This window comes from Callospermophilus lateralis, unplaced genomic scaffold (genome assembly GCF_048772815.1).
Source record: "Callospermophilus lateralis isolate mCalLat2 unplaced genomic scaffold, mCalLat2.hap1 Scaffold_183, whole genome shotgun sequence".
In the NCBI taxonomy this organism is placed as follows: Eukaryota; Metazoa; Chordata; class Mammalia; order Rodentia; family Sciuridae; genus Callospermophilus; species Callospermophilus lateralis.
The window spans coordinates 2,065,158-2,090,361 of NW_027512861.1; the positions used below are offsets into that span (position 1 = coordinate 2,065,158).

The window sequence follows — 25,204 nt, forward strand, 5'->3', positions numbered from 1 at the left end:
AGCACTGCACTTTGCTAGACTTGTCAGTTTGAGTATTTACCCCACTTTATCACAAAGTAGTACAAATCAAGTTCCCCTAAACAAGTTTTTTAGGATGTAAAAGCAAAAACTAGGCAGCAGAAAATATTAGTGTTGTTTGCAATTCTTCTCAATAAAACAAATATTGCTATTGTCATATCTTTCTGTACGTATGTTTAAAAAGAGAAGCTAATATTTTAACAAAGTTTATAAAATACTATTTCAGAGTGTTAATATTTTTAAACAATATCCAATTCCAAAGAAATCTTAGCTTAGAGAAAGATGAAATGGAAATATGAACAGAAGTTGAAAGTATTGATTTAAATTAACAGTAAATTATGAATGACCAAGAGTCAGATTCTTTTCAGGTCTGATTTACAGAAACAAATTTTTAATAACTTAATCATATATGATTTCAACATCAATTGTCTGACACTGACTATCTTTGTCATAATTCAGATCAATTCTGCTCCCAATTGAATTAGCATAGACCAACAAACTAGGACTCAGTTCCTCAGCCACTTCCAAGGCTAATGTTCTGTCTAAGAGATTCCCAAGTCACCCAAACTTCTGATAGGCTGATTAAACAGATTCAGGGATTCCCATGACCCACTCTCAGGTTAGAAAATTTCTAAGAAGGACTCAGAGAATTCAGAAAAACCCTATAAATGTGGTTTTACCAAGGATAAAACTCGAGAATAGCCAAATAGAACAGAAGATTTTAAAAAGTATTGACTCTTACACCAGGCTCCCAACACACCCATGTGTTCACCAACATGGAAGCCTCCTGAATCTCATGGTTCAATAGCTTTATAAGGCTTCATTTTTTAGGTATGAATGATTGTATCATGGTCATGTGATTGGACTAAATCTCTAGTTCCCCTCTTCCCCTAAAAGGCTGGGAGGTGTTGCTGAAAAGTTCCAAGTTCCAATTTGTCTATTTGCCACCCCTTTTGTGAACTCAAATAATAATTAAAGGGGCTCACGAATAACAAGATAAAGAAATTTCACTCAGGAAATTTGAAGGGTATTTGTAGTTTAGTACCTACTGGAACCTGATGGCAAAGATTATACAAGAAAAAAATATATATATTTACACTTATACCTATATGCAAAATAATTTTATATAAATAAATCATTTTATAATATAAAATTATTTAATATCTGTTGTGGTCTGCTATGAGATGTACCCCCAAAGATTCTGTGTTAATACAGAAATGTTCAGAGATAAAATGACTGAATTGTGAGAACTGTAACTTAATTAGTTCATCCTAGTTTGAATGGACTGATGGGATGATGAATGTAAGCAGGTGGTGATGGTCAGAGAAGGAGGGTGACTGGGGGTATGCCCTGGAAAAATTCATCTTCCTTGAGGCCTTTCCTCCTTCTCTCTCGTTCTGCTTCCTGTCTGCCACAGCATTCCCCCACCATGCCTTTCTGCCGTAATATTCTGCCTCATCTTTGGGCTCACAGCAGTTAGTTTGGCAAACCAAGGACTAAACCTCTGTAACTCAGGGTCAAAATAAAATTTCCCTCCTGTAAGTTGTTTTTGTTGGGTGTTTCGTTCATAGTGGCACTAAGCTGACACACAGGAAGGATTTAGGGGTCTGGGAAGGCAGAAATGCAGCTAACTTTAGATATACTTGGTTTCCAGGGATTAAATGATATCTTTTTGTTTCTTTCTCATCAACTTTTGTCTCCATTTTCCTCTAACTTGGCTTTATTCTTAGATGGTTTTGACCATAGTGGGCAATGATGAATTGTAATCATGGATTTTTATTACTATTGATCTTTGCCATATATACATGAGCATTGGCTCTCCTAGTGTCTGAATGAAAACCAAAAACTAAAAAAAACTTTCTTTCTCTTATCATGCACGTGTGTGTGTGTGTGTGTGTGTGTGTGTGTGTGTGTGTGTGTGTGTTTAAATCAATCTTTGAGAACATAATTTTATCAGGTTGAGTTTTTTCACTGTTTTATGCCAGTCATCATTCGGTAGGGACTGGGTACTCTGAGTACTGGGCCTCAGTCTTAAGTTCATCATTCTGAACAAGGAACCAGAATCAAATGACTGGCTGTTCCGCCTGTACTCTTTCTATTACTCTTTGCAAGAAAGCCAGTTCTAAGATATCTTTCCTGCTTAGCATCCCAGAAAGCAGAAGATGCCCCCTGCAAGCCTTTTGGAGATATTTCCTTCATGCATCATTTTTAATGAAGAGAAGGTAATCACAAGGCACTGAACTTGAATAACAATACATAACTAGAGGCAATTTAAAAAAACAGTAAAGCCTGGAATCTTAGACTGAGTCATTAAATATTAGTGAGAATAAATATTTCAGCAAATCTCTCTTATTCTTTTTTATTAAAAGTCACACAAAATTATGTTTTATTGCCCCTAACCATCTTTCTATCCACAATGTTTTAAATATATTTGCAGAAATAAACTTAGGTAACTAAGTATCCATTAACTTCACTTTCAAGATTAAGTCAATGTGTTATTTTAAACCTAGCTTAAAAATATAAAAAACATAACATCTCTCAACCTAAAAGAAAGACTTTTTTTTTAATTATAAGATTGGGCAAATATTTTTGTTTTTAACTCAGCATGCATTATTTCTTATCACTGTATTTTTAAAGGGTTTTGAGAAGTTGATTAATTTTAATAAAATTTGATAAATCTTTAAGGATATCAAAATGAATCTTTCAGTGAGTCCTTCAGCTTCCTACTTTGAAAAAGCATAAATTTAATGTTTTCTCTTTAAAAATAGATCTCAAAATTTGGGTAATAAGTGGAGAACAAAGAACTGTTTTATTACATACACTATGATTTGTCAATAAAAAGCCATAAATGCTTTCTAATTAACGGAATTTTTGTAAGAAGTGGTCTCTAATGTTTGAAGAGATTACATTTTAAATAGATATATAATTAAAAGTTATTTGACTCTATTGGTCTTACTATTTCTACTGCAAGTGGCATTTAAGTCACAATTAATATTTGTAAAAGAAGAACATGTAGTAACTGATATTGTTGATCTTGACATTATATATACATATTATATTCATTCTTCAGATATTATATTAAATATATAACTAAGTTATCAAGCTCATGTATTTTAAATTATCTCAGCATAGATACTAGAATTATTTTACTGACTTTTTCCTCATCTCTTATCTTGATCCAACTTGAACAATATTGAATAGAAAATAGACTATGACAGAAAATAGACTTTCATTTTATTTTTAACTTCAACAATATGACCTTAAGAAATCTTGAAAGATTATTCCCAAAAGTTGAAAATTCAGAATTCATAATAATTGCATATAATTGAATCTCTGGCACAGTAGAAAGAGTGGAAGAGAAAAAATGGTTTAATAAAAATATCCATTTAAGTTTTAGTACAGAGAGTAGACATGTCAGATAATTCAATGATCTCAATTTGGGTTGTCAAAGCTCAGGAAAGAAAGATTATCTTAGGTAAAAATTGTTGAATATTTGCTATTTATTGCCTCATAAAATATCAGTATTAAGTATATCAATGACTCCACTTTAAAAATTCACCAAATGCCTGGATTTAAATATCACAATGACAATGCAGAGACAAAATTAACATTAGCGATATGCTTGGAAGATTATAAGAAGAATGGAAGATAAAATTTGGCTTGTAAATGCATATTTGTTTACCCTTTAATTTATTCATACAATGTTTTATTGAACACCTATACTATTAAAGATAAATATGTTTAAGGTCTTTGGTTATAGAAATTATGAACAGTATGTGTATATAAGTTAACGCGTTTGCAACTGAGGAGAAAAAGACCAATTATCATTGTAGACATATATATACATATATACACATATGCATATGTATATGTATATATATATATATATATATATATATATATATATATATATATGAATGATCAGATCAAAGAGATAAATTGAAAGAGGCACCATGTTAGATATGTGTAGTCACTGTATGACATAGGAACTTTAGGGGTAGAGAAGAGGGTTTTCCCTTCCTTGCCCATCATAAAGGGTAAAAAATAACAACTCTATAACAAAAGATTGATCAACACATGAAATTCACGACAAGTTTATTTGGTCATGTTTTAGGTGGAAACTTCAAATTAAAGATTCAAAAATTCAGGTAGAATTATCCATTTTTTATGATTAGATTTAATGTAGCATGGATAGTGGTATAGAAGTATGATAGCAAAAAAAATGGATAAGAATTTTCTTAAGGTTGACTCTTACCCAGATAGGTGAGAGAAAGAGTAGTATTTTTAGATTTCTGAGGATGTCTTTGAGGAAAAGAAGTTCTGTTCTCTAATTTGCCTTGGGAGAGGTTAACAGCAGAAGGTCTGAGAGAAATGTAGCTTTTTAGGGCACTTCTGGGTTCTATCCTTTGGAGTGTCATTTCTGAGCCCCAATAAAATGTAAATTGAGTTCTTTGTTATGAACTGGAGGACAGGAGAATTAACAAAGACTGAGTTTTGAACACTTAATAGAAGTTGAATCAGATAATGAGGTGAAGTGATAATGCACGTAAATTGATTGGAAGGAAACGTAGTATTATAGATTAGGGGACTTCAAGTTCTTTATGATTTGAGGCTATGGTAGAGAGAATGAACTCACAGAAAATGAGGTACAGAGTGAGGGATGGTTCAGATCCTAGTGGAGAATTTTGAATTTAATCTTTGAATCTATGGAAGGATCTTTAATGATTAGTCTATTCAGTGCTAGGTTTTAAAAGATTTTTCTAAGTAGTTATATATTGTATTACTTTATCCTAGGATGACTGAACTTAACAATCAAGTGGAGGTTTTATACATTGCACTAAGGTGCACAAAGGATGCAAACTACCACGGACCAACAGATGGAAAAGTGTAAAGTTGAGCTGCTTTATTTGTTTTTTAATTACTCTGGATATATTAGTGGCTTGGCAGTGCTTACTTAGACACAAAGGGAGGTAAAAAAACAATAACAGGCAGGGATATATATATATATATATATATATATATATATATATATATATATATATATATACTGAAATGTTTTGTGTGTAACACAGAGTTTTGTACATTAGCACCAGGTTGGTACTGTCACATAATTTGTTGGTAGGAGCACAACAGAGCAGCTTGTAAGAGCAGATGAGCCAAGGCACAAATAAAGCAATGAACATAAATCAGAGAAACTTAATTTAGCATTGGACATCTAGATGGTGGTCAGTGATGCTGATCATTATTACCATACCACCATGCACAGCGGAGACTCAAAAATGTTTGTTGATAGTAATTATAAACTCAACAAGAAACATGGCTAGAATTTTTCTCCCCATTTAGACTACTGTTTCCGGAAAACATTTACATTTTCATCATTACCAGCAACAGATACCTTATGTTGAAATATTTTCACCGGTATCTTAACCTTAAGATACACTTGATTATTATGTGTGTTTTTTCCTAAAACGGAGGCAAATTTATTCACACACTGTATTCTATTTCCAGTGGAATGTCTTATCTGTGCATGTGTCTAATGACTCAATATTTGGTTTGATTTTATTTGAAATGAAGGCTTAATATGTAATCCATTAAATTTAAAAGTAATATCACTGTGATTTCAGTGTAGAAGTATTTTCATCCAAAATCAACCTCATTGGCTATTATATTGCTAATTTCACTTGAACTTGTGATTCTTACATTAATTAATCATATTGTTTTGTATTAAAAGTTTCAATGTTCTGGCTTGCCTATGTTCACATGTTCCTTTATTATGCCAAAAAGAGAGGAAAATGTATAAATACTTGTCTTTTTTTTTTAAATTTAGAGTCCTGAGTATAAGAAGAGGTAGAAAAAGAACATAAAATCTAAGATAACTTATTCCCACATAATATAGTCAAACTTAATAGAGTTCATTTTGATAACAGTAAGTGACACTAGTGTAGGTGTAGTTCATGCTATTATTGAGCACACATTGTCCCTTGCTGTCTAGACATTGAGTTGGGACTTAAACAGAGGCAACTATTAGTATTTTTAAAGGCTTTGTTTTTTAAATAATAATATCAGTATATGAGTAATACTCTAACTTTTATCTTTGTTGTTGCTCTTATGTTTACAAAAGTTTTCTTGCAAATGGAGGGAATTGTTTAAAATCCTCTGTTATAATTATTCATTTCTGCATGGCTTTTTTGTATTGTTCCTCTTTTCCTCAAACATACCATTTTAAAGCATTTGAATTTTAAGAAAAAAAGGAGGCAATGCAAAATTAAAATACTTTAATGTTTAAGGCATGAACATAATCCAGTATTTATGTATTTCATATATATTGAAATGCAATGTAACACCAAGCAATATGCAATAAAATACAATGGAACAAAACACAATTAATTGATCATTTATATCTAGATGTTTAAAAATGCTATTCTCTAGAATATGTCAACCTCAATATTACCATTCTAGATTATGGTAACATCTTTACTTTGTTTGGTTTGAGAAAGAAATAAGTACTAAAGATAAGAAGTTTAACTCTTTGTTTTTCCATAAGTTGCCATATAAGATATAGGATTATATTTTATTGGTTATAACTTGGTTAAATGGTTATATCTGACTTTTAGAAAGTCTGGAAATTTAGTCTTTATTGAAGTTACATACTCAGGTAAAATTTAGCAAAGAGAGAACAAATGATTAGCTGTCTTTGCCATACTTAGTCACTTGGAGCAGATTAAATTTTGTCCTCTCTTTACCTTGATCTTTGTTTTTAGACAGCAGAAATGTAAAGCTCTTTTTACTAAAAAAAAAAAAAAATTCTGTTACACTTTCTTTGAGAATAACAGATTTATTATGTCAATGAAATGCATATGGTAAATGTAGAGATTCAAAAATAATATATAAGTTTATGAAAAAGAGATAATACTGTTCCCCCTAGTGATTTACTACTCCATAAAACATTAGAAAGACCTTCTGTAGCTTGTGTTTAAGTGTGTTTTATAATTTCATTTTTTATAAAGGAAACATCTATATCTAATGTCAGACTTGCCAGAAATACAAAGTTTTCTGGACTCTCACTGCTCTGAAAGAAGTGCTTTTCTAAAAATAAAATGTACATGTTGGGAAAATGTTCAAATAAATGTGCTAGTTGTTACGTTCAAAATTCCATTACTGTTAATGAGATTTGCAGGCGTAACTTGCCCAGCAAGTTACTCTGAAATTTTTCCCATCTGCATCCTAGAAAGATGGAGACTCTTTTTATTTTTTTTCTCTTTACTTTAAGAAAATCTTTTTATCTGAGCATTTGCTTCTCAATGTATCCATTTGTGCATTGGTGGCATTTATTCTACACCAATGTTGGATTTAAATATAAAGGAAAAATAAGGTATTTGTTGACTGCATCTGTATGAGTCACAAACAACTCACAGGCACGAACTTTAGCACCTTAGCATAGTTGTGGTATGGAACTCCTGAATAATTCATCATAAAAGAACATGAGGTATTCAGAAGTCTGTGTTCATTCAGGGATGTGCTGCAGTATTAGTAGCACAAGGAAGTAAGCCTTCTCTATAAATAATTTACATGAAGCAGCTGATAATATTTTTGGTTCATAATAGAGTTATTTTAATCCCTTTATAGTTGTTTGAGGATATTTTAAAAGTGATGCATTAAGAGAAATTATATTAGAATATGTTTTATTAACATACTATACTATTTCCTATTTTGTATACATTTACTTTGAAGGCAATTAATAGTGATTGTATCCAAATTTCCAAAATAAACGTTTTAAAATAAGCAAATTAGCATTTAACAAAATTGTAAAAGGCTATATACACCATTTCAAAATTATTAACACTGTTTTTATCTAATCTTTCCATAAACCACACATACTTGTTACTTCATGAGAAATAGAAAATTGATTTATATCATTCAGGAGTTCTACAGGCTATATTTTTTTATTATCAGAGCTGATGCCTTTGGCTATTTCCTTTCATTGATTCTCTATAAGAAAGGAAAGAAAGTACATATAACATTCACCCAAGGAAACACTTGCAAAAAACCCCTGACCACCACCATGTCCCCCAAACTGTCTTACTCAGTCAGGAAAGTGTTATCATTGATTGGATTGTTCTGTGTTCTCTTGGAGACATAAATTCGGATGGAAGCCTCTTTTCTAGCCTATTTTTCTGCTTCCTGATCCTGCCATGAACTGAAAGTCTTTACCAGCTCTTTTGCATGATATTCTGTCTCACCTTAGGCCCATAGCAATGGAGTTGGCCATCTATGGTCTGAGACCTCTGAACCTGTAAACCCAGAATAAACTTTTCCTCCTCTAAATTGTTCTTGAATATTTTGATCACAGTGATGCAAAGCTGAATAAAACAGGAACAGATGCACTTTTTCCCCAAATATTTTTGACATGTAGCTGGTTAAATCTGAAGGTGTGAAACTCATAGGTATAGAGGACTAAATATTTCAAGACAGATGATAGAATTAATGTACTAATAGGGAAAAAACTCAAGTAAAATGAATGAATCTTATGAATAAAAACTGTTGGTATGTAATAAAAGCTAATAGATGAGAACATTATATTAATAATAAGATAATGATTTCAGCCACTGCGTGGTATGGGGGATGCTTTCATTCTTGTCTGTTGGCAGCATTGTGCAATCTTCCATATAGATCAGACTTAGAATACGTAATGAATTCTGCCCTCAGAAAGATTGCAGTCTTCGGCTGCTTTGCATTAGACAACAAAATATAAACGAGCAAGTAAAGTCTTCATATTTTATATGCCCAGAGAAGAATCTGGGAACATTTTTTTCATTGAACAAATTAAATATTAGACAAAAATGATGAAATAAGAATTTCAAAGTTATTTATCCATAGAAAGAATCAGTGAAATACCTGATTCTGCAGGAAAAAGGCACAGAAACAGAGATTTCATTTCAAAGTAAGCAAGAAGGTCAGAAGGCATGGTATGCCATGATGGCTCCAGGAGTCATAGAGCTGGCATGACTTTTAAAAGTTATTCTTAAGGTACTACATGTTCAGGGAGGGAGTGTGAAACCAGCAAGTTATCTTTCTTTGTCTGAAGATAGTCCAGTAGAGCAGTCACACAGAAGTGGGAAAATGAACATCCTCACCTTGAAGTGGCAGCTAGATGGTGATCCAACCAGTATGAACTTGATTTTTTCACCTTGATGCCAGTGAGTTAGTTATGAAACACCTGGATTTTGTGGAAATGCTAAATGCAATGATTTTGGATAGCGAGATTTTTGAAATAACTGGGGTATCTTTGAAAATATTATGGAAGTCCTTTGCACTGGTAAGAGGATTGGGAAACATGAAACAGGTGGTGGAAGAAGTTGTAGTTCAGTAGGAAAACCCCATTACTAAGGCAGATAGGAAGGTTTGTGACAAATGAACTAAAACTTTAAAGAAAACCTGGCAGTCATGACACTACAGGCCCTGCAGAGGCCCTTCATGTGGCCCCCAACCTGTTGACTTCAGTTCTGTTCCTTTTGGCACCGTTCTCACCTTAACTACTCAACATCACTGGGGCCAACACTAATTTCATCAGCTTCAAATATTTCTCATGGTGCTCTTCTACTTTCCTTTCTCCATTTCAAATGCTCTCTCATCCTTAAACTCCTGTTTCAACCCTCATTCTCTACCAATCTTCCCGTTTACCCATACCTCCAGACCTCCTTCCTCATGAAACTCTTTCCTATGCTTTCTTGGAAATTTACAGTTGTTCTCCTTTTCTCTCCTCTCCTCCTGGAATCTCTCATTTTCCCTCTTCTACTCTCTTTCTCTTCTCTCTCCCCCTCTCTCATTTTACCTTTTCCACTTAAGTGTTGTCGTTTTACTTTTATCATAAAGTCATCAATAGCATCCTGTACATGTATACATTACGAATATACACACATGCTGTATCTACTATGTACTATATTTAACGCTTAAATAGTTATTTATTTATTATATGTTAAAGTATACCTAAACTTTGGCATTTGTTTTTTCCCACCTTTATCATAGCAAGTTATGTGATTAGCTGATATCAATAGATTTAGCTATAGCTTACTTATTTTAATTTTGAATTTTATTATACAAAATATTTTATTTGCTGATATCTCTGATAACAATCCATTGGTTGTTTTTATTTTATTACAACAAAGCTACAGTACATATTCTTGAACATTATCAACCTGTATTCCTTGAAGGTTCATAATAAGATGATGGGTACCATGAAGAAGGATTATTTCTCTAAATTCTGTATGGTATGAAGCATACAGATGACTGTATTTTGTAGCATCCTGCTGACCGATTAGATGGAGAGCTGCAGCCTCTGTCCTATTTATAAAAAGAAACTACTAGGGAGGTAGTGATCCTATCCTTGGATATTTGATACCACATAATAATTATTCATGTCTCAGAATCTATCAACTAGGGTTCTGTTGCTTTCTTCTTTATTTATATAACACTTACTCTGTTTCTTTTCATTTAATTGACACATGTCAATTTTACTGCTCTATTCACAATGCTAAACTTGCTTGCAAATAATGTCATCTATACAAAAATAGCTTTATATTAATTTCCCTTCCAGTGGCTCTTTTGTAGAAGTACATGATTTATAGTCATTTTGCCAATTTATTCTGAGTAAGGAAAGTATATCCTCATTCAATGGTGTCTCTTGGAAGCATTTCTTACAGTGTTTAAGTAGGTCAGTGATGTGCCCATCTCTCATGTTAACTGTCTCACCCATCTTGGTCTTCCTGCTTTAAAGGTTGCCCTTCTCTAATGAATCACCAATCTGCAGCTGACAAAATGATCCTGTACTCCCATTTCTTTGACTGTGATTCTTTTTCCATTTCTATCTTCCCACACTTTCAGAATCTAGACAGCAGACTGGAGAATATCAGCTTCTATGTCAAACTATTTTATCAGAAAGCTTTTTATTAGTGCTCTCTGACCCTTCCCATCTTCTCCTTGCTGATGAAGATGGGAAATGGAATTATTATATATACATAAGATGAAAGTAGACATTTTATATCAAAGTCAAGATTTTAATACCAAGAAATATTTGCTGTTATATAACTAAACCTAAAATTAGCATTTGAAAGGCTTAACAAGGAACAGTTGTCCTATATGAAATGTTCATTTCAGTTCCCAGTTCCTTATTCATTAAGAGATACTAACATCTCAGGATTGGGTCCATTTCTAGAAAGGAACCTGGATATGACCCTTGTTCCTCCCCTAAATGATTAATAATTATTCCTTACATTTGTAAAACAAAAGTGTTATAAGACCACTTTCAATTTAATTATCTCCTTTTATGCTCTCAAGAAAGCTCTGAAGCAAGGATTATAATCACTCTATTTATGAATAGATAAACCAAAGTCAGAGAGGTTAAGTGATTTATTGAAGATGGTGCAGTTAGCAAAGGTTACACAATTCTGGACTTCTGAATCAGTCAATTTTTATTTTTTAAGTCATATTTTTCTCTAATGTTAGGGAGGCAATCTACCATAAGCATGACAGAGAATGTAGAGAATCTCATCTTGAATGTTTAAGATTTATTTCTTTATTGGTTGTTTGATATTCATCCTAGCATGTAGGGAATATACTTTCTTCTTTTGCATATAGGAACAACTTTAGTAGATATGAAATATCTTCTCAGCCTACCTGCTATTATTCTGATGTCCTCTGATAATTACCATTGATAACAAATCATTACTATTGATAACAAATTCTTATTTTGAGAATTACTTTCTTGGAAGCTTCTAGGATTTTAAAATATATCCTTTGTGTCTGTGTGTGTGATGCTGGGGATTGTATCCCAAAATCACACACATTCTAGGGAAGTGGCAAATGTTCTACCACTGAGCTATACCACCAGCCCCAAATATATTTTTAAAATATGAAAACTTTCAAGAACCTGCCTACTTGAGGGTTTACTAATGTTGTTTATGAGCTGGTGTGAGCATTCAATCTTCTTTTAAACCACATTTTTTTAGGATTTGTTTTTAATCATCAGACTCCCCATTATATTGATCCTCCATCTTATAGAACCAACCCATAGAACCAACCATGCCATAGAACCAACCCCTATCATATCTATCATGCTCTTTCCTACTGTTTAATACAGTTTGCATAATATTATTAGTTCTTAATAACTTTTCAATTTTTCTTTTAATAATTTTATTTTCATTCTAGGATCTGTGATGCTCTTTGTTATCTCCTAACCCAGATATGTGTGTGAGTGTGCGCATGAATGTACACACACATGTGCTGTGGGCTGAACACAGAGCCTCACATGTGAGAAGCACTGAATTATCTCCAGCCACTCCAATTCAGATTTCAGCTGCATTTTTATTTCTTTAAGATTTTTTTAATGATTTTTCTTTCATCTCAATTTTGATTACTCTGTTCTCATTTTTCTTTTTTTTTTTCATTGAGACCATCTTGGATTCTACTGAGAATATTGCTAAGAAACTGTCATCTAGAGTAATAGCCAGACATGGAAACATGTCCCTTAGGGTTTTGTTCTGTTTGCTTTCCATGAATAAGGAAATTTTATCCACTCTGTGTTTTCCAACAGAATGCTCAGATTATATTGAGGCTACTTTCCATTAACATGAATGTTGGATGTATACTCCTTATATACAAATGAAGGGGAAAAGTTTTGTATAGCTCCTGAACCAATTCCTGTGTCTCCTTGAAACACAAGGAGATCTATTATATTAAGATATAGTTTTCTGCTACTCTTGCCGTCCTTGGCCCAATATTCTGAAAAGAGGAGACATTTGCACAATGAAAATTCCCAATAATCACAAGAGCAATGCCTGAATTAATTGCTTCCATTTTATTTTAAAATTTTGAAATTTGCTTCCAGGTGCCACAAGAAATTGCCAATTTCTATAAACCCTGTTTTACAATGTATCTAGGGCAGGTTTTCTAGGTATGATAAACATATAAATTATTGTGAACAAAAGGAAAATTTGAGATTGAAAATATGCTCTGTTAAGTTATATAGGAGAACTAGTTATACAAGGATTGTTCCAGGGAAAGTATGTAGTTTACTCCCCTCAATTCTAGGGTGTTCAGATGGATATACAGCCAAGGTACTTACCCAAGAATAAGGAGAATAATGTTCTGTTCCTTGCAAGCGAAGCCACTATATTCCAGAAGGTTGGATACTAAGTTTTCAAAGTGGCAAAAGTCATGCATATTTGGAGCAAAGGAGAGATTCTTAAATACTTTTCAATGCTGTGATGTGGAAGTTTGCTTTTGAAATTTCATAAGAGAGGCAACCGAACAATTCATTATTTTAGTTCAGTTTTCTTGATCTTGTAGATCTTTACCTGAAATGCTTGTACTACACTGATGTAGTATGTATTAGTATGTTTTTAATAAGTTTGCACTTTTTCTCTGTCTCTATAATAATTTTTTGAATACTGGGAGAGAGTAAGCCAGGTTGTAATAGGAAAATTTTATTTAATATTCTGTTTCTGTCAATATAATAATGTGTAACCTGAATTGCATATTGAAATAACACATTAATTCTTTATGTATTGCCTTTAATAAATATTTATTCAATTTTTCTATCATTACTTGTCATATATTAGAATCTCTTACACTGTATGGAACAATAAATGGTTTTAGTAAATGTTTATGCTGAATATCTACTTATGTATCATCCTTTTTAGCTTGCTTGGAATGTACTCAAAACTACCTCAATGAGTAGATGCCAAATATTTTGCTACTAGTAACAAAGTATGTACCATATTTTTAAAAGTTTCTAATTATCATATTTCCTTTAATGATCATGTTAAAGCTTACCTGAGGAATTTTAGTACATTATCTGGTGTAGCTAATTGTATTCTTCATTTCTTGATAACTCTTAATTCTATCAGTATGAGCCAATTGGATATTGCTCCCAATGCATGTGTAACCTTGGAGCCTTCCTCAAAGACATTTAGTAAATAGATAAAGTCAGTTTAAGCAAAAGAAGTTTCAAAATATAAAATTGTGTCTTCATGCTCATGATCTGGATCTAAATACTATGCCTGGTTGTAGCCTATGTGCAATTTCACCCAATTTTATTGATAATATGGAATAGAAATTGCAAAGTGGTACTGATACCAAATTTAATTAATGAAATTTTCTTTTGCCTCTAAATTTTTGGCTTGCTGGGCTATTGTGTTCTCTTGTTCTAAAGCCAGGTATCTAGTCTGCTTGGAGCTAAATTTCAATTCCACTGAGGAAAGTGGTGTTACCTTCAAACATGATTTTTCAACATTTCTACTTTACAAAAATTATATGCAGCATTACAGAAACAATTTGAACTTTTAGATACAAAATGTTGGTGTCGTACAATAGTGGGAAACTTTAATACCCACTTTTAACTGTAGACAGATCATTTAGATGTTAAAACATCAAGGAAACAGTTAAATTACACCCTAGACCAAATGTACCTGACTGCCATCTAAAGCATATTCTGTTCCAAAATTCAGGATACATATCCTTGTCAATAGTCCATGAAATATCCCTATTCCCTCCAGAAGTCTAACAGAAATAAAAGGATGTAGAATGCTGGTAAATCTATGGTGTTGGGTAAGTAGTAAAGACAAATTGTAATTTAGCTTCCTAAATGTATATGTTATCTACTGTTTCATTGTTTTACTAGGACAACAGAGAAAGTAAATAATTGTGTTTGTTGGTCTTATTCCATATAGTTTAATTTATTATTGACCAGAGGAACATGCATATATTTTGTTTATTTGTTTTAGATTCTTCCTTACTTAGATTAGCTCTTAGGGTAATTCATTAATTCTCATATTTAGTCATTTCGGCAGCTCATTATTTTTTAGAATACTTATTTTTCAGACTATTTGTATTTGTTTAAAATAAATAAGGTACATGAATTTCTTTAATGTGTAATTTAAATCAATAAAGCATCATTATTAAGTGGAAGATAGGATGAGAGGAATTTAAATATTTACTAGTATAACAAACTATCTCTGGTTTTACTTTGAGTTACAAAAAAAAATCACAATTTTTATTTCCAAACTGGAAACAAGTAGTATTGAGCAAAACGTCTTGGCTAAATAGATAAACACATATGATCACAATCACTGTTAAAAAAAATTAACCATGTATATCATAAAATTATCTTAAATCCTAGATTGGAGATTATTTCTGGATGCCATTGATAGAAATTGAAAAATTATTTACTTATGTGTCATTACACATATTTTTTTCTAGTGTCTAGAGAAACTTAACTCAGAAAACTATTGTAGAAAATTATTTTAAGTAGTTTATTAGGGAAATGCTGTGTTTCCTAAGTTTGGTTTATTCTTCTATATATTTTATATACTAATTTGATATTTCATGTTAACCAGACTCTTTTTCATTTTGTTTTAGTGGGTGATGATGCTTAGTTTTGCCTGGTTTTGTTCTGTAAGAGAAAATGTAATATTTTGTGACCTATATGTTAGTGTCCAAACTTCAAAAGAATAAAAAAGAAGCAATTAACTTTGTATTTGATGCTGAAAATTCATAATATAATGATGACTTCATAAAAAATATCAGTTTCAATGAAATATGCTTGCTTACTGCAAATTTATATGAGACTCATGATAAAGAAAAAACATTTCTGCAGCTTTTTATTTGTGGGGGCGGGTACCAGAGGTTGAAATTAAGGGCATTTGGTTACTGAGCCATATCTATAGCCCTATTTTGTATTTTACTTAGAGACAGAGCCCCACTGAGTTGCTTAGTGTCTCACTTTTGCTGAAACTGGCTTTGAACTTGCGATCCTCGTGCCTCATCCTCCATAGTCACTGGAGGCAGGTGCCACCATACCCAGCATTTCTGCAGATTTTCAAGGTGTGGTGTGGAAAGAGGCCACTGGATGGGGCAGCAGAAATCCCAGTTCCTTGGTCAACACTCTCAGTAACTAGCTGTACCTTGGAATTGGCAGCCACTTCAATTTTCTAGGCCTCAGTCTTGCCTTTCTAAGACAAGTGAAACCTCACAATCTTCAATGTCATGTCTACACCAAAATCCCAATTCCACATGCTTATGTGAGAGGAATACTAAATTCCAAGTATCTTCACATTGTTTTAAAAACTACGAAAAATGAAGCACAATGAGCAGAATATCCAAATACAATGATATCATATAAGTGAAATATGAAGACTAGCTTATGATTGTCATTTTAGAAATGTGAAAGAGACTTGTCTAGGTAAAAGTGACAAAAGTATGACAGAAAATAAAAAGCACAAAGTTAAAGCCTTATAATATCTGCAGAATCCCTTCTATTTTTTACTTTTAACCACAAAGGGGTCATTCTTCCCTTTTTCATGTCCTTTTATAAATCCAGAAATCAGTTTTGTACTGTTTCAAATCCAGATATGTTTTTCCATGTGCTTAGATAATTTGCTGTACCACAAGGGTAGACATACAATGTACTTAACTTTTGTATTTAGCAATATAATGATGTAGTACTTGGTTTTCATGGTTTGTGATAGATGTCATTTACAATGTGTCCCTTGATAGATGTAATTTACAAGGTGTCCCTTTTGGACTCTGCTAACCCTTTTCTCATGGGGATATGGCAACAATCTTATTTTTATGAATTAGAAAACAATCATTCTTCCAGTAAAGCTATGTGAGACCTGCACGTGAGCACTTTATCAATCTAAATTAGACCATAAGCATTTTGTTCAGTGAAGCATAGGCTACAGTTCATTGGTTCAGTAACATTAAATAATTATCATGTTAGAATAACAGCACTTCTTGAACTTCTTGAATTCATTGGTCAATCCAGGAATGAATCCATAGTTTTCTTCACAGAATGGAATAAAAATTAATGTTCCTTTGATGAATTAACAGAATTTGCATTTACTAACTTAAGTTGGAATGACCTGACCTGAAAAGTTTCTCAAGAAAGGTCCTAGAATTCAGTAATGTTGTCTAATCTAAATAGGAGAAATGTAGTTGGCTTATAAAACATCATAAGTTTCAATAGAATACATATGCTTAATGTTATTCATACTATATTTAATATTTTTAGTTTGACCTTAGCTTCTGAGTCTTTACTTAAGTATTAAATGCATTGTGAGTACATCTAATGGAAAAATTCAAAAGACGGATTGAAATAAACAAGTATACTTTAAAAAATCCTTTGCCAGCAAATAATAAAAAAGAAATAAGTAGCAGTTTGGGAATTTGTAGTATGCTGATAGAAATATTTCTAATACTATGGTTTTTAAAAGCTGACATGTCCTTTTTTTGACTTCCATCACTGTATATGGATCTATAAAGAACTAAAGAGAGGATTTTGATTTTTCTTAAGAGTGTTTTTTCAGTAATCAAAAAGAACTGGTTCCATTTCTCTCCGAGTTATACCAGAATGTTACCAATCAAGATAGGTAAAGCCTTGTTTTCCCCCGCTTTTTCCAAAAGGAATAGCAAATGCTATGAACTTTTACAAACTGGTGTAGTATTGTGTGTGTGTGTGTGTGTGTGTGTGTGTGTGTGTGTATATATATATATATATATATATATATATATATATATATATATATATATATATATAGGAACTATATATATATATATATATGGAACTGTGAAATTCTGAAAATATTGGAAGCAAGTGGAAATATAATAGGAAGAAAGAGAAATTGAGTTTAGCAGATCATTTCTAACCAAAGCATTTAGGAAACATAAAATAATTGGATAAGTTTTAAAATTGTGACAGATAAGACATTTACATGTATTCATCTGGAAAATGAATTTTCATAGTGTTAACAGATCTTTTTATAGCTCTTTCTAGTCATTTTTAGCTTTAGAAGTTTTTCATATTAATACCAAAATTTTCATTGTCTTAGTTAAGTCTCATTTTAATATATTACTTACTTAAGTCTTGTTTTAATATATTCAAGGTTTATGTATGTTGTCTTTATTTCTGTGTGTTTTTGTCTAAGTAACATCTATGGAATATATAAGTTTCTAAAATAAGACTTGAATTAATATACCCACAGATTCTCAGGAACAAGGAATATTTATTTTTCATTCACTTTTACTTTCCTTGTGATGATTAATAACAAATATATAGCTTAAAAATTCCAAAGTCAAAATTAATAATCATCAAATAATAGTATGGAAAATTTCTCAGCAGCTAGCAATTGTCTTCCAGGCATTAACTAATTTCAGTGTAGAGAAGTAGGATACTTAATACAGCTCAAAATACAAAATGCTATTGACCATAAGCAAGTACCTACTTATGTTTCACTTCTATGTTAGCCTAGGTCTAGAGGCCAACTTTTGTTTTTTCTTCATATCTTCTGAGTACACTCTTTAGAATTCAGCAACTCCAGGTCTCAGTTTGCTGTATTTTGCAATTTTCTTTGTGTGTGTGTGTTGTTTTTTTTTTACCCTAAATTCTCTTACATTTCATTTTTCTGTTTCCACTTCCTGGATAGTTCCTTATGCTAAATAGATAAGTAATGCTAGCTTTGGTAACAGACAGATCCTAGGTTTTATGATGTTTTAAACATTTGGAATATGTTTTTTTCCCTTTGTTCACATTTTGATCTGAGGACTAGTACTTCTCCCCAGTGAAAATTCAGGGAAACAGGCTTACAAAAAAGGCTTTTTCATCTTCTTAACAAAAAAAATAAAATACACACACACGCACAAAGGCACATTAAAATGCCACCTTAGTCAGTCAGAAGGAGGGAACTTTTTAATAGGCCAAACCCACAATGTAAACAATCCCTTCTGTTTATGTTCCTTTGACATTTAGCCAGATGATCACACTTAATGGAAAAGTAAAATAGATGGGCATGCAATCCTACTGTAAGGACAAGAAAGGAAGGAAAAGCATTTTCATGAATAGCTGGCTGTCTCTGTATAAGGAACTTGACATTAAATGCTACTTTTAGTCCATTTGACCCTGACACATGTATATCCCCAAATCTATATTTCTAGATGAGAGAAGTAGAGACCTAAAGAATCTTTTTTATTGCTTATATAGTTATTATACCATCATTTTTAAAACTGGTCATGCAAGCATTTGTATAATTACTTATTTAGATCTTATTTGGATTATCAGTTTTCCATCTGATTCTATTGATTTCAGGTATATTTATGTGTGGGATTTAATCAATATGAAAAGTATCTTTAGGAGAATAACCAGAGATTTTGTGTTATTTAATGTCCAGATTTTTCACACTGTAAGTTCTATGAGGACTGGGTCCATGTCCATATTGGTCATTCATAGTCCCTAGCATTAAGTGTGATGCATTGTTCACATAAGTATGTAATAAATATGTAAAAATGTGTGTTGAGTGAATAAAAAAGACTAGAAGCTGATGTGATACTAAATTTTAATTAAGTAATAGCTAAATTATTAACTCTAATATACTGAACGTTTTTCCTGAAAGATTTATACTGAGCAAGAAAAGTAAAAAAAAAAAAAAAAAAAAAAAAATTTGAGGCTGAAACTTCTTGTTTTGAAGTTATTTTTTATTGGGCAGACTTGTCTCACATTATCTTCAGTATATAGCTTTTGTACTTTCATTGGACTTTTCAATTTTTCATCCTCAGATCAATGTTCCCTGTACATTCTTTTACTTTTCCCCAAAATAGAAATGATGTATTCTGCCTGAAAATTAACTGAAAGAAATCTAAGATAAAATATGATGGATGTCTCAGAATAGATGTAAAGTTTCCTAGATTAGCTGGACAGGAAAAAATATTATTCATATGATTTACATATGCATATTGGTATTCTTCCATTTAATATGGATAGCCTAAAGACATTTTATACAGCATTATTCATGGTAGAATATTTTATCATAAGAAAGAAGCAATTAATATCAGAAAGGCAATTATTTTCAATAGTTTAAAGAGGAAGATTCTATGAAACATTTATATGTAATTGTTCAGTCTCCATATGCAAAGCAGCATGTACAACATGCATTTTAATATAAAGATATTTAAGAAGTGTTTTATGTTTTTAAAAACAATTTCACAGTATATTTTATTTAATGATTATTCCTTATTACCTTCAGTTGCAAAATATTACCCTCATAAAACTTTTTGATTAATAATCTCTTGCAATCAAATTACTTCTGTCTTTAGTTTAGTTTCATTTATTTCTTTTAATACTGAGAAAAGTTCTGGAGTTAAAAAAAATATGATTTTCTTTAAGCCTTGAATTTTAATCTTTTTTTAACTTAAAGATTATTAAGTATGCCATCCTAATATTTAGATGTAACATCATGTGGCACAGTGATATTGGATAGCATTGGCAATTATTTTTAGTATTGGGAAGACTAAAAACACTAGGATGCTAAAGGAGTTGTATCGCCGATTTATATTTAAGAGTCAACAGGTTTACCAGGCTCACTGTAATTAAATCTTCATAATACACAAAAAGGATAAAAAATGCTTTTCTTCAAATTTTTGTATTATACTTAACTATTACCAGTCTGTTGAACCTAGAAAATGCACATATGTTCACACATAATTTTATGCACATATATACGTAGAAATGTATATATACATACCATAATGATGAAGATAAGTCTTATTATAGCACTTCAGAGTGATTTTATGATTTTATAAAACTACATTTAAAACAAGGCATATACAAAATTCAAAATTATTAATAAATAAAATATTTAATGTAGGTTAGGTGGCCATGCGGACAAAATCTGTGTAGGGCAGTAAAGAATTTTAGTGTTAGGTATAATCCAAGACCCAAATTTTCAAGCCACATCCACTGAACTTGTTTTCCAAATTCATACTTATTTCAGGTCTTTAAAAAAAGAGTTCACTGCATATCTGTAACATAATTTAAATTGTCTTACTGTTTTATTCCATGTAATAGTATAATGATATTACTAACATTTTATTGATTTTATAATTGCAGGAATTGATAACATATTAATTCCTGCTTTAGTTCTTAAACATAAAATTTAAGAAACTTGCATAGCATCCATCAGATTGTGATAACTCTATTATGGTTTTATAAACCTAAAATACAAAAATCTATTCAAAATGGCAATCATTTTTATTCAGATTTGTATGAACTACTTTTTACATTTGTTGACGTTGATTTTTGTTAATGCTTAGATATTTTGCATCCTCTAAATTCACCCTGATAAAACAGACTTGGTGCTTCACTAGGTACATTGGTGTTTTACAAGATTACTGCGGGGTGTTCTTCCGTTATTTCAGTTAGATACAATCTGCTACAATAAACTTACTTACTGACACACAAAATGAATTACACTCTCTTTTATGAGAAAACCATGCTCCAACACACAGTTGCTATTCAGATAAACCCACTCAGGTCTACATGTTATTAGGTACTAAATTACCTGTAAAATAATTCAGTAATTTAAAAAGTAGAAGAATTTTATTAAAGGATTTTTACCGCAAAAGAAGAAATATAGTTTTAGTACAGGCAACCATTTCTAACATGAATTCACTGATCTAGAAAATTACTTTAATGCACATATCAATATCCAAGCCAGTAGCTTATATTTCAGCAATTAAAAAAATCTCTGAATTCCTTTCTTGTGTGTATAATGAAAATACATAAGAATTTTTAAGAGTAAAATCATAATTACCTCTCATTATTGTTATCCTAATAAAATGAGTAATAACTAATAAGAAGTTGAAAATAGGGAAAACAAATCACTCATTTGAAGATTAATATAGTCTTCTTATACTGAGAAAAATATGTGTTTTAAAGTAAAGATAAAATGTATCTTTACTTTATTTAAAAAAGACTTAATAGCCACATAATTTGAGTATTAAAAATAAGGACATTCAAATATTAAGGATAATGTGAGATCCAGAAAGAGAGAGCTTTTCATGTTTTAAATTCACATGTACTACTATAGTTAAGTCATTATTTTCATTTTGAACATTATTTTAAAATCCCATGCCTGTAAAAATATTGGGAATTGAACAACAGCACAAGAGGTAGAGAGGAAAGATGGGAAGGGAAGGAAGGGGGGATAGTAGGGGATAGGAAAGGTAGCAGAATACAACAGTCACTAATATGCCATTATGTAAAAAGGTGAGTGTGTAACTGATGTGATTCTGCAATATGTATTTGGGGTAAAAATGGGAGTTCATAATCCAATTGAGTCAAATGTATGAAAGATGATTTATCATGAGCTTTGCAATGTTTTGAACAACCAATAAAAAAATAAATAAAATTAAAAAATATATATTGCGCATAGACACTAAATAAATTGCTTTTTCAATGTACAGTTGAGTAGAAAATTATTTAAAGTAAGGTTTTGTTTGAAATTATAATCCTGGCATTCCCTAGATAGTCATTAAGACAAATTACTTATCTTTATTTATATTGTTCTTGACTATAATATATAACTTGAAATCTCTAATTATTAGATATTATACTTTTATGCACAAAGCAATGTAATATCCAGCATAAATGATAAGGCATGTTGGAAACATCTGGTTTCTAATATCTTAGAAAAGTAAACATTCAATGGTGATTGTTTTTATTTCCTTATCATGTTGATTATTTCTATCTACACAAAGTTTCTTAATTTGAAAGAGTAAAATGATTCTTGTATAACTTTAGCTGTATGGGATTTGAAAAGCAGAATAGCTCTCTGACATGCCTGAAAGTTCTGCTAAATAATATGACTTGATTTGATATGGTCTTTGAGCTACAATTTAATTCATTCCTGTTTATTTGTCCCCTAGTATAAATCAGGTTATACATCATTTATTCGTGTTTTCTTTAAACCATCTCAAATTAATTGCTTATTATATTTCCAAGATGTACATAAATATGCATATTTTTCTTTCTCTTACTTTCATCTATTTATGCAAATTTCTCATTTTATAGTTCAGCATTATCATTTTCATAAATAAATTCTTTATGAATTTCTTCTCATGACATTCTAATGTATCTAGTTACAGAAAATATATTTGCCATATTTTAACCTTATGTTTTCATGGTTGGCTTTCTTACCTTTGCCCACACTCTTTTACTATTCTTTCTATCTTGTCACCTTCTTTCTTTACAATATGCCCAATTTAAACTAAAATTGAGTAGTGAAGAGTTTCTCCACAACTTATATTATTTAATAGAATCATGGAAACTCATTTTTCAGTAAGTTCTTTCTTATTCAGTGAGTTCTAACTTATACATGAATGAAGTGATAGAAAAGCTTTTTAAATATTTCAGTTTAGAGCAGTGATAGTAGAGTGTCTGGACCTTTAGAAACAATGAACAGTGTTCCTGAAATAACTTTAAAGTTAAAGTGGATTCACTCATGGATATTATTCCTGAGCTCATTTATATATAGGTAAGTATATGAGGTGTGCATATGTAAATGTTATTTTTTTCTTCATTACCTCAACCAATAGCCATTAGCAGAATTCTTATTGATTTCTGTGTGAGAACAAAGAGAGGGTTTCTAGAATTCTGCAAGGGCAGGACCTGATTTGGTACTTGCCCTAAAAATTGCAACATTAGGAAAATTTTTGGAAATAGGAGAATTAAGGATAAAATCAGGATTGTTGGTGTGTTTATATATATTTTTTGATATTTAATAAATTCTTTTAAATTTCCTGTTAATGGAAATATTAAAGTTTCTATATGTGTATGTACACTATTCTAAATACAAACTATTGTTTTAGTATATTTAGTATTTCGAATATATTTTATGTATATGAATTCATGTACCTGCTCTTTTTGTTTTGCTAACTTGTCACTCCATTATTCAGTCTCTGAGGATTTCTGCTGAGGTTGCTTTGGTTCCCTTTTGCTTGTCCATTTAGCTATTCTTCCCAAATGAGAAGAAACCTTTGCAAAAACTCTAAAGATTATGCAAAATAAACTTGTTTATTACCTAGTTAATTCTTCATACACTTTATTTACATTGTATAATACACAAATACCTGTTGGACACCACCAATAAACAAATTCATCTTGCCAGATGCACAAGATAGCTCATGGTTTCCTTTTTATGAAGAATCTTGTATTGATTAGGTCTAATCAATGTGATATCTACATACGAAATTTCCAAGGGCAGCCTTTCCCAAACAGTGGAGCTCCCAAAAACATGGCTGACAATTAACCCTAGGTGTGCTGAGATGAACAGTCAAAATCTGCCCATTGAGGCCAATACAAGTTGCTATGTCACAGAATTGTGAACTACAAAAAAATGTATATTGATTTGAGAAACTGTTTTGGATGATTTGCTAAACAGCACAAGTTAGCAGGTAAACTAGTATGCCTTCTGTGTCCACATCTTAATTGGTGACATCACTATCTGTTCTGTTACCTGTCTGGAAATCAAGTTTCATTTGCAATGGTTTCCTTTGCACTCTGTCTTTCATCTAATTAGTCTTCACATCTTTTTCACATTCTTAAATTTAAAATTAATGCTACTGAAATGATTGAATTTTTATGAATTTAGAATACATTCATCTTAACATAAACTGAGCTAAGAATGACTTGTTCATTTTAGAATATGGATTCCCTTTGAGTTCTGTATTATATTGTCTTTTTCATAACATACAGTATTTATTATTATTATTATTATTATTATTATTATTATTATTATTATTATATGAAACTGGTGTATACCAGGCCATGAGCACAGTTAAGGGCCTGTTGTTAATATTTTTGTTTCATTTATTACCTAGTAAATTCTAAGCCTTCTATAAGTCTTTTGTAGTTTTTATTTAGGGCTTTATCTTTATTATAAAAATCAGGAATCATATTTATGATTGTTTCAATGAAGTATAAAATATTATTATCTTGATTCCTTGTTAACCTAAAACTGTTTGTACAGCTTACAAAGAATACTTCTGTTGTAATTAAATCTTGACAATGCCTCTGTCTTATGGTGATGATTGCCAGCTTTCTGGTCTAGAAATTCTGTTTCCTTTTCACAAAGCTGCATAATGTCCAAGCAATCTTTGAAGGAATGTAAAATTCAGTTTCTGACAATTAGAATACATGGAAGAAAAACTGTTAAATGTTTGGCATTACAAATTTATTAGAGTGGGGTCTTATCTAAACACACCTATCATAAATGTCTTGTACAAGAAACATTTTAAAATACCATCAACATTTTTTATCCACTAATTCTTTGCTACTTCTCTCAAAACAACATGCCCTTTA

At 31.3% G+C, this 25,204-nt stretch overlaps 1 protein-coding gene across 5 annotated transcripts in view; it reads left to right on the forward strand.

The window, feature by feature from the left end:
* The window catches only part of LOC143390007 (3',5'-cyclic-AMP phosphodiesterase 4D-like), a 224,630-nt gene that overhangs the window by 76,271 nt on the left and 123,155 nt on the right, over positions 1-25,204 (forward strand). The window contains exon 6 of one of the 5 annotated variants that reach the window (XM_077108191.1): positions 12,223-12,449. The exons of the other annotated variants lie outside the window; for them this stretch is intronic. Within the exon in view, the coding sequence (XP_076964306.1) occupies positions 12,223-12,251 (29 nt within the window). The 3' untranslated portion in view covers positions 12,252-12,449. Of the gene's footprint in view, positions 1-12,222; positions 12,450-25,204 lie in introns of those variants that run through there. 5 annotated transcript variants of the gene reach the window in all.